This window comes from Drosophila ficusphila, unplaced genomic scaffold, assembly GCF_018152265.1.
Source record: "Drosophila ficusphila isolate 14025-0441.05 unplaced genomic scaffold, ASM1815226v1 contig_607, whole genome shotgun sequence".
Lineage (NCBI taxonomy): Eukaryota > Metazoa > Arthropoda > Insecta > Diptera > Drosophilidae > Drosophila > Drosophila ficusphila.
In genome coordinates, this window is record NW_025064537.1 from 628,499 (window position 1) to 641,613 (window position 13,115).

A 13,115-nucleotide genomic window follows, 5' to 3' on the forward strand; every position below is an offset into this window, starting at 1 on the left:
CAAGTTTTAGAATATAAAAGGCGTTTCCCTGTCCTGAAGTGGGAGGTCGTATATAATTACGATGGCCGCCAGTTTTGCACCTTTGAGAACCCCCTTACATACACACGAACCCTTGTGGAGCTCTGAAATATGATGGCAGCTTATATAAGCCAAATATTTCCTCCTTTTCCTACTTCACCCAACTGAAACCCTGGCATTTATGCCATAAAATTAAGTATGAAATTGAAAAATCGCTCACAGACCAGTACACCCACACCGCCTCAACATATTGGGAAATTAATTTTTAAATATTTATGAGCCCGTACCAAACTGTACCAAAAGGCAGCTCCGAAAACGTACAAACTTTTCTATATTTGTTTACGTTGGTAAGAGAGGGCCAGAAATTCGAGGGAGGTCAAAGCGATTGCCCGTTTTCAATTTTGATCAATTTCTTCGTTTCTTTTTTTTATTGAATTTTCAAGTGGAGTGTGTAGTACAGTTCATTTTGTAGTTGCTTCTCGATTCTTTACATGAAATATGAGAGAGAAATTTCATTTTGCTAAACAGAAGGCCGCCACAGGGCGTATGAGTAATGTGCTTTTCGTGTTTTAGGTTGGCAAGCTACTCAAAATATGTGTGGGCTGTTGCAAGGGATAAGTGGGCTTGCATTTAATAAGAAATGTTCCTGACTTCCTACGAAAGAATAAATGGATGTATAAGGAAACAAAACTCATAAGAAATTTGTACTTAAGAAGTTGAATCTTTTTTAGAAGTGGTTAGAAAAAACTATTACAGAAAAGTACACTAAATTTTGGCTTTTCAAAAAAGGATTTCTAATTTACATAAATTGCAATACGGCATTAATTATTTAATAAAGATTATCTGTGGTAAATTAAATAACTAGTTTTTTGTAAGTACATGAAACCCCCTCTCGTTCGATTTTTCCCAGGCTCATTCTCCTGATCTTAGCATTAAATGCTTGGGTGTCTGTAAAAATACATTTCAGCAATTTTAAAGAGCTCGCTTCCTGCCAAAAGACGTCACACGAGTGCCATTTGTGCAATAATAAGATAAAGGAAACTAATTAACAAATAATTGAGTGAATACAGCTATATTTTTTTTAGAATGCATTGACTATAAAAAATCGTTGACATTTATATGGAAACAACAGTTTCCGAAGGAATTTCGCTGACTTCTGCTTCTTGCACAACATCCATCTGATCTTCTTCGACTTCTTCGACTTCTTTTGTATTTTGAAAATTATTACTTCCCAAATCCTCATCTGATTTGATAAGCGGACTGCCAAGCTCATCAATAACTATGCCCACACATGAATAATTTTTCTGCAGAATTATTTCCCACCGATCAATATAGTTAATTTCGGTTTCATGAAGGTCCATAATCATTTTGAGGTACTGGGTGAAATCCCTGCCGGCCACATGAGACAAGGTTCCATCCAACCCGAAATCTAGCAAATCGTTCGATACATCGTAAATCTTTCCCTTTAGGGCCACCAAAATTCTTCCATCGCATCGAGTTCCATCGAATTTAAGCAACTGCTCCAAGGTTAGCTTAATTGGTGGCAAGTCCGGAAGTTCGGCTGCGTACAGCTTTCTCATATCGAGAAGACTGGCTCCACCACTATGTAGTTGATTTTGATAGATGTACAAGTACGCCAAGGCGGCCATAACAATGGTCAGCAAGATACTAATCGCGCAACCTAACTTTCCTAGTTCCTCATCCATTTTTATTTATCTTGTTGTCTGTTTTTTGATTTTGCCGAAACGATTCCTATGGAATTCCGAATTTATTTTTCAAAACGGTTTTAAATTTTTCCATTAGAAAAGTAAAGTTAAGTAAGTCAAGGCTAACTTGTAAAGTCGCACATTATCATTTAAATAAAACATTCATCTTAAGTTTGCTTTTAAATATTTTAATGTTTCGACATTCTAAAAAACCATCAATTCAAAAAATGGTTGCCTATATAAAAAAAAAAGTATGTATTACCTTTTTTACTAAATATGTTTATTTAACTGTCATTACGTTTTAAAAAAATCCGTTCAGAAGGTGATATTTAGTTTTCTATAATTTTCAAACACAATGTGCATCAGAGATTAAAATCTTTTCACTGTGCAAGTTTGATAGCGATAATGATAATGATGCCCCGAGTGCAACTCCGCCTTGTCCAAACTGATTATGATAATAATGCGTGATCGAGTTAAGCGCGGAAATTGCTACCTTTTTATAAGCCATTCTCTTCGCTCTTTTTTCTGCTTTGCTTAATAAGCCCCAAGATCTGAGCTCTAAGAGGTCCACAAGCCAAAAGTCGGGCACACAATGTGGGACCTTGTTGTTGCCTTTGTTCTTGTTGTTGTTGTTTGAGGCACAAGTGCTTAACAAGCTGTTTTGCATGGGGCCACATCTCTCAGGTGCCCTACGAACCACCGAACCACCGAGCCACTGAACCACCGAGCCAGCGAACCACATTCAAGCCCGGTAGCTTCGAAACAATGCACTTAATGTGGGAAAAAACGTCAAGAATTTGCACGCCAGCCCAAAGACCACAAGAGAATTCGCCAATTTCCCTCGGTGCCTCGTTTCTTCGGCCTCAGTTTTTTCGTATGCAAAAAGCCTGCAGTGAGGCAGCTGCAAGTTGAGCCAAATCCTTATACCCTTTTAGACGGCTATAATGAAATGTGTGCCTGAAGCTTCAAACAAATATAGATAAAGAAAACGATCAACCAATTTAATATTATATATTTAAAGTATTTTAAAAGTATTAACAAGTATGTATGAACTGAATAATTAGATAATATCCATTTTGAAAAATATATAAATAAGATTTTAAATCAAAACTTATAATATATTTACCATAATAAATTTCTATGAGACCTGAACTTAAATTTAAATATGTTTTTTGTAATGGAATTAGAGCCAGGAAACATAACTTTTCTTTATGAGCTTTTTGCCTATATAATTTTGAAGCATACAAATATATTCCAAAAAAGTAAAATAAATAAATGTAAATAATAAAATGAGGAGCGTATGTTGCAACAACATTTCTTTGTTTATTTTTTCAGGAAACAACCGAAATAAAATTGTTAAAAATGGTATTGATAAGTAATGAAAAAAGTGTAAAAGAGTATTAGAATAGGTGTTTTTAAAAAAAGTTTTTGTTGGCCTTACCTGCAACTTATCTGGCCAACTCTGCTCTGGGCACGAAACAATTCACACTTGGCCGAGGAGCCGCAATGAGGGTGAGGATGAGGGGGGAGGAGGAGGAGGAGGAGAAGGAGGAGGAGGAGGGGAAAGACTGCCGCGTTGCGTGTTGGCAGCTCGCTCTGTGGCTGCTGATCATTTGCTTAAATAGCCCAAAGGGGACAACGGCCGATCCGGATCCGATTCATTGCGGAATATGGGTGGTTTGGCTCAAGTCTCCTTTGGCCATTCGCACAAGGACCTGAAACCAGAACAAAAAGGTGTCGAGTGTGTGGAGCGGATTTTGCGTGTTTATCGCGATGCACAAACCAGAGAAAATTATTAAGGTTTTAATGGTTCTAAGGAGTGAGGAAGAAGGACCATAATGGTAATGGGGTCGTTTGGGTTAATTTTGTGAGATTAAAAAAAGCTCGAAAGTAAGAGTCTTACAATACGTACTAGAAATTTGGTATTTGTATTTAAATATACTTTCTAAAGATTGTAAAATGTATTTACAAATGTATTAACTTAGAGAATGCTCCTCAATTCCTCATTAAAAAATCTAAAAAAACTTTTTTCCCAACTTTTTAGACCTTAAACTATATTCCCCAAGAAAACTCGTCCTTGATATCGCAGCAGAGATATTGAAAATCAAGCTCACAAAGATCGCCATCTGGGAGAAAGACAAACACAGAGTTGTGCCAGCCAAATGATTATGAGAATCCAAGCTGGCAGCATGACACGTTACCTGTACTTGCCCCATCCCTATCCCCCCACTCCCCCCTTTTTCAGGTTTCTTAGCCACCCACATAAAAAGCTGGCTCTGGTTCGGCTTGCCAGCTGGATGCTCACTTTAAGGCTAATAGACATTTTGCCTATTTTAATAAGTGGCAAAAAGGCGTGAAATAGTGACTGCCTTCGGGATGTTTGGGAAATACCTTCAGTGGGCTCTATCGCAGCCTATCAATAGCAGGAGCTGCTGCATTTGCCACCTCGGTGGCCCAACTGCAAGTTAAAGTTGTTGCCTTGCCCGCCTGCTAAATATGATTTTTTCTGCAGCTGTTTTTTGTCTCTACCTTTCCCCATACCTGACTGCCAGTCTAAAATACTTGGAGAAAAAAGGTTTATTGATATAAAATGAGAAAAAAATGCCTTAAGTAAAAAACACTTTAAATATTTAATATATATTTGGGTACTAAAATATTTTTAAGAAGAGGTACAAACTTGTTGTTTAGTTCCCGAACAAAAAAAAAAAAAAAACACAACGTGTGAACAACAATAGTAAAATTATTATTATATTGTGAAGTGTTAATTATTTGTATCATTAGTTTGGATAAATACAGACTATAAATTATTTTAAATACAATCTAATCAATTTAGGGCTGAAAGCTTTATAACTTTTTATTTAGGAATTAATAAATATAGAATGCTTAATATTTTTTGGAGTGCAGTACCTCGAAATGGAAGTCACAGTCTTAGCTTTAGCTGCAGCTTGAGCTTGAGCCCAACTCCAATTTGAGCTGCAGTCGAAACGGACCACAAGGTGAGAAATGAGATTTTAATCGGACGTGTCTGATTTCAAATGAGCCTTAATGGGGAAGCCATTTAGCCCGGCACTTACCACTATCCGTGGTGTGGCAGTAACCTCCGCCGGAGGGAGGCCTTCCTCCTTGGACTCCTCCACCGTCAAGTTCCTCCTTTAAGTTCACTTCACTTTACTTTATTTTTATATTTACTTCGTTTTTGTTGTCTTGTTATCGTTTTTTTTTGCGCCTTTAAGGCCATGTGCTCTGGGTCGCGTCCGTTTTACTTATAGAAGAGAAAATAAAGTAGACATAATGCAATGGGAGCAGCGGTATCAATGGTTTGAGATAAGGTTTGATGGTAATATGAAGGAAACGATTTTAATTGAGTTCGATTCGGGCTCATTAAATTTATGAACAATTTATAACCAACTCCCATTTCTTTCATGCAGTACAGAATTTGAACTACATTTTAAATACTTTGTTTATTTTGGCCCAAAACTTGGTTTCAATTGATTACATCGTTAACTTAAAGCTCTCAAACTTTTCGAGCTAAAATTCTTAAGTACCTAAAACAAATGAGATTTAATTAATTTTAAAGCTTTAATTTTACTACACCGCTTTTAAATTTCTTAAATTTTTTGTTAAATAATTCTTTTCTATATCTTGTTTGAATCAATATTGGAAATAAATTCAAATAATATTGGAAATATAAAATGGGCTGTTTTCTAAAGATGATATCAACTAAATGCTTTGTCATTTAATGAATTTTCCTTTTTTTAAACACAGCCAAAAAATATAAATGAACAGCTTCAATCTGGTATCCGCTAACCTTTTCTCCAGTTGCCTTTCTTATCACTATCATTTATCCCATGCACACGCAACAAAAAAGCGAAACCGAACCAAATGAAATCCAGCCACAATTTTTCGCAATTAACTTTTTTCGATTTTAAATATTAGGGAACACGCACCACGAAGCAAGCAAAGCGGAGGATGCACACGTGTAAATGGCCACGTAGCAGCTCCCACACACCGAGATCCCAAAACCCCCTCCGAAACCCACCATCCCCTCGGATCGGGAGCACTTGCCAGCACATCTGGGACTCGATTCGGGCAGCCTCCCAGCGATCTGATAAGACTCCAAAAACCGAACTCAGTCCGGCAATTTACCAAGGAGACCGAGGAGATGGAGCTGATCCTAACCTTGCCCAATCCGCTGGCTGCTGTGCGGTCCAATACTCGCTGGCTTCCGCTACCAGAGCTTAGTGTGCACTGAAACAAAAAAGAAGCAGAAGTATTGTACTACAATATGTATTCAAATTGTCCAACTTTCAATGTGTATTACAAATTTATTTATGTATATACTAAACTTATATAATTATAAATACAAATTTAATAAATTAGAGCACTTTTAAAAAGATTGAATACTTATTTTTGTTGTTTAAAATTTTTAAAATATCTTGAATACATATATGATATGCTGTCTGCGGAAGTTGTTTTTTAAGATCTTTCACTCGACTACTTGAAGCTACGTTTGTTTAATAAATTAGTCAAGGCATAGTAATTTATTTACTCTGAAACACCCTTATTGGAAATTTTATTATTATTTTTTATACAATACATTGTTTTCAGTGCATCCCAAAAGATCAGTACTGAGTTTGCTTGTGGCTACAATTTTATTTACGAGTCATGCGCGCGACCGTCGCCTCCAAGACGCGAAAAATGCTCAACTCCCCCAACTCTGAAGCAAAAGCCTCTCCTCCTCCTTTGCGTGTCTGCAGTATCTGTTTTTTCTTTCTTTTTTTATTCATACTCATTCATTCATGGTCTTTCTCTCGACACGCACCTAATAATTTTTGATTAGAATGCGTCTTGGATTGGTTTTGGTCGGGGGTGGGTTAATTAAAACTGAACTAACTAAAAATCTAAAACTGAGGGAAGTCAAGCTTATTGATCAGAAAAGCAAATTCAAAAACGATCGATTTTTTATGAAAACTACAGCTATTTCGCCCAGATAAATGAAATGTTTTTGTATTTCTTTGCGTTGATAATAACTTTAGTTTAGCTTAGCAAAAAGGTTACTTTCTTTTTACAATTTAGGTTGACTTGTTTATTTATGTTCTGTAATAAGTTTGACATTGATTGTTCTTTTTAATTTAATGTTTTGAATGGAGTTCAAATGTACATACAATGCTAATTTAGTTTTTTTTAATAACGAGATATCATTTAAGGGAGATTTCTCGAAGCCTTTGTCCAATTTTTAAAAGAACTTGTTGAAATTCCGTCGGCAAATCGTTTGAGGCCCTTTGTGATGTTACCAAAAATGAAAGATATTTACCAAAACAAGCGCGAACTGTTGACTTCGATAACGTGCTGCCTCTTTTAGTGACCTCTCCCGCCCCCTTTCCGCGCCCCCTCTGACCAACACTTATTTATCACACTTTCGCTGCAAAACTTGATTATTTTTTTCGCGCGATTTTCTCACTTGCACTCTGGCTTCTTCCATTGACCTTCGTCGGCACCTCACCCTGACCCCCCATCCCCTTTCCCCCTTTTCTCTAACCGATTGTCTGCCCGGATTTGTGGCATGTCCTTGACTCCTGCGTCTTGGCCACCGACTGTGTCCAATTGTATTGTGTTTCCTTCCTCGCAGCCAGTTTTCACTTTTTCGCTGGCTCATAAAACTGCAAGTACGAGTATTTAGCAGCGGGCACTTTCTCACTCCCCGCGCATCTGTAACTTGTATCTGTATCTGTATCTGTATCTTTGTATCTGGGCATCCATTCTGCGGGGTTCATCGACTGCACTCGATTTGGCAAATGTCCTGAGTTATGTAAACCGTCTGGTTACATTTCACTCGTTTGTCGCGTTCGGAGATATACACAAACTCGTCAGATTTTTTCGTTAGGTCAATCACTTCTAAGGTGCTAAGCGGTTGCCAGTTTTCATAATCGGTTGAATATCTATGAAAAAAAAATAGCTATATAACTGCCTGCGTTATGAAATCCAAAAATGCATTATTTGTCAGACAAGGTAAAATATTACGTCCTTAGGTGAACTGTTTAATGGACAAGCTCTTTAGATTAAAAGCTAAAAGTAAACTATGATTAAAAAGATATTTACAAAATTTCTTCGACTAAAGTTTCATGCTTCTTGGGTTTCTTGTCTGCCATAGATTCGGCATGTGCCCTGGGTTATGAAAGTCATCTGGTTATATTCCATTATCCTGTCACAATTTGTATTTTGTCCAACAGATAAGAATAAATCAAAAGTTAATTTATGCAAGAGGGTAAGTTGTTATTAAAATTATATATAATATCAATTATTAGTGTTCATTGCAGCTCATTGACTGCAACAGATTTCGTTATGTAAAGCGTCTGGTTTTGTTTTATTATCCCACACACAAAGCTTTTCTCATAAAAAGCTAAAATAATTTTCTTTTCGGAGAAGTGGTGACAACGTTTCTTCCTTTCATAATTGGTTATATTCAAATGAAATCAATACCCTTAAGCTGGTGTGAGGTTCCCTTTCTTAATTATTCGGAGGACAACGGCAAGACGATAGGTTAAGCGGTTTCTTTATTGGATTCTAATTCGTGTTGCAAGCAAAAATATTTCTTTTAAAACGAGTTAAGAAATTTAAGTTGAAATCTAAATTAAAAATAATTAAACATAAGAACATTTCATATTACGAAAAAATATTTAAAAATAAGTAGGGTAAGATGGGGTAAAACCGCCAAAAATGTATATTTGACGATGTCAAGCTTTCATTTATAAAATGATCAATGATCCAAATCATATTTCTGAAAGTTTAATCCCTTGGCTACATAATTCATTTAGAAAGTTTTTATGTAGCTTTTTATTTTAAAAGAATTGTGATCGTTCAGAAGAAAAGTTTAAAACGGCGGTTTTACCCCACCTAGTGGGGTAAAAACGCCATTCTGGTTTTAGTGTAGTTAAGTACCCAAATAATGTCAATAACTTCTGAGAAAAATTTTTATTCAATTCAAATGGATATTACATGTTACAACGAATATATTATATAAAAGTAAAAATAAGAAATTGAAGCGAAGTCATAAGCAAGTCGTCGAACTGCTGTCCGAGAGAAACCATGAAATATAGCTGATGCTTTTATTAGATATTTCTCAAGCGATGCCTCTTGGTCGTCAGTAAAAATCTGTAAAATAAGAATTACGTGGTTAAAATAGTTTTAAACTAAGAAGAAATGTCGCATTAACAAAGGTTTGAAACTGAAAATTAAAATATTCTTATTTAAAAGATAAAATCATTTTATACAAAACTGTTTGCAATTATCTGTTCAAAAGAAAGGCTGTTATTTTTAAATTGAATTGAATTCAAAATCATGACATTACATATTGTTTCAATTGACAAAAATTGTGAATATTTGACACTTTACCTGGGGATGATGGCCATAATAAGCGTTGTGCGCTTTGTTGACTCGGTCTCGCAAAGTCTCTCGGGGAATCCCATATTTTTCGGCAACAACTGCCACCTTGCTGCCCTCCTGAACTTCCTCGATTGCCCGTTGAAATATATTTTCATCAATTTTTGATTTTTTCTTGCGTAATTGCGAGGCATGATGCTGAAAGACATTCATTCTCGATTAAAACGAGTTTTTCCGTTATCAAATTGTGTGGCGTTTTTACCCCACCTTTTCGCGGCGTTTTTACCCCACGCGCCAATTTTTTTCGAGGTCACTTAGTTTGTACAATTTTGGAAATATTGACTAACTTGATACATGTACATCAGTATCAAGGTTCGTACTATAAGCGGACACTTACCTCTTTTTTTTAAGCCGTTCACTTACACTTGATTGAGCAATCTTTATAACAAAAATTTTTGGCGCCGTCGAGTGAAACAAAAATGGCGCTATAGAAATTGTCACGATAAAGCTGCAGTATTCCGACCGACTTCAAAAACCGCGCATTATCAATCAGAATCTACATTATCAACGGTTAATCGTTTCGGCGCTTCATTTGAATTTGAAATCCAAATGGCGGTTTTACCCACCGGCGGTTTTACCCCATCTTACCCTACTTATTAAATGTACTTATTTCTTGAAAATAAGTGGCTGTTAATTGTTGTTTAATGTATAGGTAATAATATTTTTCAGTCCTAAACTTTTATTTTGGTGCAACCATTGGTGATAGGAACGCTTTTCTTTGGTTATTCTCAGTGGAATTTCTTGGACGAATCAGAGCTGCAGCATTCATCACCGCCAGTCAGAGGCGTTACCCAAATAAACCTAAAACCGAATTGGGGGATGCACAAAGGGTGATCGGGATACTGAGGGGATCCAGAAGGAGTCGAGCTGGGGAGTTTCGCTGTGGTTGGACTCCATCCACAATTGCCGCCTTTCATTGTTCCGCGCTGTCTACTTTGATATGCATCCAATCACTGCGCGCCATTTGCCCGATGTTCCGATGTCCTGGTGTCCAAGTGTCCAAGTGTCCGAATGTCCAAATGTCCGAATGTCCAGGAGCCCGGAGTCCTGAGTTGGGCCTGTCAAAGTCTTCAGCTGTCTTGGTCGTCATCGTATGGGGATCGTCGGCATCTTGCTGAAGAGGCTCTCCACCGTCCAGCAGTCCGGCGTCCACTTATATAGAGTTTTATGCCACCATAACAATTGTACTTTTTCACATACTCAGGCGTTCCCAGCCAGATTCCACCATCTTCTTCTTTCGGCCTTTCTGCTCTTCTCTCCAGCGTCCTTTGCTCCTCTTTTTTGCCAGCTTGTTGTTGTTTGTACATTTTTATTGCATTTTTCAAGCAATTACTTTGAATATCACCAGTCGCTCGGAGGATAGAGAGAGACGATCCAAGTCCAGTCGGGATGTCAACGTCGCAGGCTGTCAGTGAAGAAGTTAGCGAGGAGATCGTGACTCACGACAGGACAATACCGATATATTAACTCCTAATTTACAGTTTATTAAAAAAATGGTTTGTCTTTTACTTCAAAAACCTTTAAAAATGATAAATCAATGCAAGCAAAAATAGTTTTTCGAAGAAAATATAAATATGCTTTTTAAAACATTTATAATAATAATGCACATCTAACTTGGTTTGGTTGGAGTTTCTTTAAGATTTCTTTAAAGTTCAATAAATAACTGCAAATTGCTAGAGCTTTGTCAATTGTCTTTTATGTCGTTAAAAATTTTAGTTTTTTTAATTTAACATTTCATAAAAACTGAGTTTTCTAGAACATAAATGTAATTTATTATTTGCCTTATACTTTAATATAATAACATTCATTTTAAAGCTTATCACATTTATTAATTAACTTGGTATATTTAAATATTTTTAAAATATCATAAATAACAAAGTTTTCTGCAACTTTTAGTTATATTTAATCCTCCCCAATCACGCACTCATCTCTAGGAGTTGGCAGTACAAAAAGCAGTCGTAAGTCTGATTTAAATCTGCAGCTCTGCCCCATCCCAGTGTCCATCTTCAGGTCCATCTCCGTCGAGGCGACTGCAACTCGAACTCAAACTCGAACTCGGACTCATGGTAATTGCCCCTGGAGCTCCTCTTTGCATTATGGCTGCCGGCGATGCCGCCTCTGACTTGAAAGTGGCACCGACTTGGTCGTCCTCGTCTGGCGTCAGTTGGTGGCGACATCGACATGTCCTCGGATCCTCCGCTCCATCCTCCTTTTCCCCAGTTCCTGGGCAATGGCTTTCGGGCAATTAATGGATGAATACTTTAAGTGAGTGATGGAATGACACTTTTGTGTACTTGTAAAGCATTTTTATACTCGTACTTTGTCTGCGCCTTCTCTTTTCGGCTGAGGTTCTGCTTCAGGTAAGAATCCTCCGTTTCTGAATTGATTCAATTCTATGGAGACAGGAGAGGATGGAGAGGGGACTGCGCCAATTAGTTGTCAACTCAAAATGCTAGACGATTGCCATAGAATTTATGAAAATTATCAGAGATATGCAGTGAATCATTTGGGATAATTAACTAAAAGTTATTTTCATGGCTTGGCTTTAGGGATTCCTTGGAAAGCGTTAAAGGGTTTAAGATTAATGAGACAGGGAAGCATAAATATATCTAATTACGGATTACAGATAATTATCAAGGGAAAAAAGTAGTGAAATTCATTCAATAAATGTTGTGTACGAAAGAACTCCTTAGTTTTTGATTTAATAAAATAGTTTTATTCAAATACAATTTATTTACCTAATAAAAATTTCACAGAAATTTTACTAAGTTAAAAAAATATGCTGTGTTCAGATATTGAACATCAGATAATAAACAGAGAAATATTTTTGTAATGGCTTAAGAATGATTAAATTTAATTTTATTCAGCTTAAAGGAATAAAAACTTGTTTTGTCTGAAAATGTATATAAATATACCTTTAAACACCGTCGAATATTCAAAGGTACACAGATTTCAGCTCCCTCCAAGAAGCCGCATTCCTTGCACCACTTTTTACACCCGGGCAGGAAAAACACAATGAGCGAGTCATAATCATAATGAGTGCACGATGGTGAAAAAGTTTCGGATCGAGTTTGGGCCATTTGACAGCTCGTGCACGCGTTTCGCGTACTCCTTCCAGATAGCGATCTCTGATCCGATGGAGGAGCCCAGGATGATCTTAGGAGGAGGCCATCGGATCCTGCTCTGCATAGACGGGCAAGTGCAGCACTCAGTTTTGAGTGCTTACCATATCGAGGGGACCATCTCGAGTCGCTCCTGCTGCCACTTCCACCTCCACTTCCAATCCCGCTACCACCTCCACTCCCACTCCACTCAGATCTTGTATCTCTGCTATCTTTGGCCTCATTACGGGCCAAGTTTGGCCTGTTAATGGCCTAGACCAGTGCAGAAAGATGCTGGCGATAAATATGCGACGATCACGTATCGGAAATGATTTTTTTTCGTACCCACTTTTTGCACTTATCAAGCTGCCTTTACTTTTTTTTTTTGGTTTTTGTTTCACTCTCTTCTGATTAGCCAGAATTAACATGCGTAAGAAGCCTTTAACAAATTAACCGCATTCCATTGCGGTTTATCACCGTTTAATTTACTGATAACCTTCAGCTGGAAGCACAAAGACTGTCTGAGTGCTTTGTTACTAATGAATTTATGTTCCCTGATCGTTGGCAGCATTTACCAATCACTGTTTGCCTACAGTTTTAACAATTCTAATTTCACAAAATCAAATCACTCCCCCAAAATGATGTACCACGTAATTGAATTAAAAGGAAATAATTATGGCTGCTTTTGACAATGGTTATCAGTATAAGGTTTTTAGTTAGAGAGGAAAACGTTGCAACGTAAAGTGAAAGGGTGATCTGAAATAAATGCTCAAAATCTTGCTTATGGTATATTAAAGTTTGAAAACACTAAATGTTAACTTAGTTATATTTGACTATTTCACAATTATGA

General features: G+C 37.0%; 1 protein-coding gene across 1 annotated transcript; it reads right to left on the reverse strand.

Moving 5' to 3' along the window:
* Nucleotides 1-1,071: 1,071 nt before the first annotated feature.
* On the reverse strand, nucleotides 1,072-1,844 carry LOC108094491 (membrane-associated progesterone receptor component 1-like). The gene has a single exon (XM_017195080.2). The coding sequence runs from the start codon at nucleotides 1,722-1,724 to the stop codon at nucleotides 1,134-1,136; it is 591 nt and encodes a 196-aa protein (XP_017050569.1). The 5' UTR covers nucleotides 1,725-1,844; the 3' UTR covers nucleotides 1,072-1,133.
* Between the last annotated feature and the right edge of the window lie 11,271 nt (nucleotides 1,845-13,115).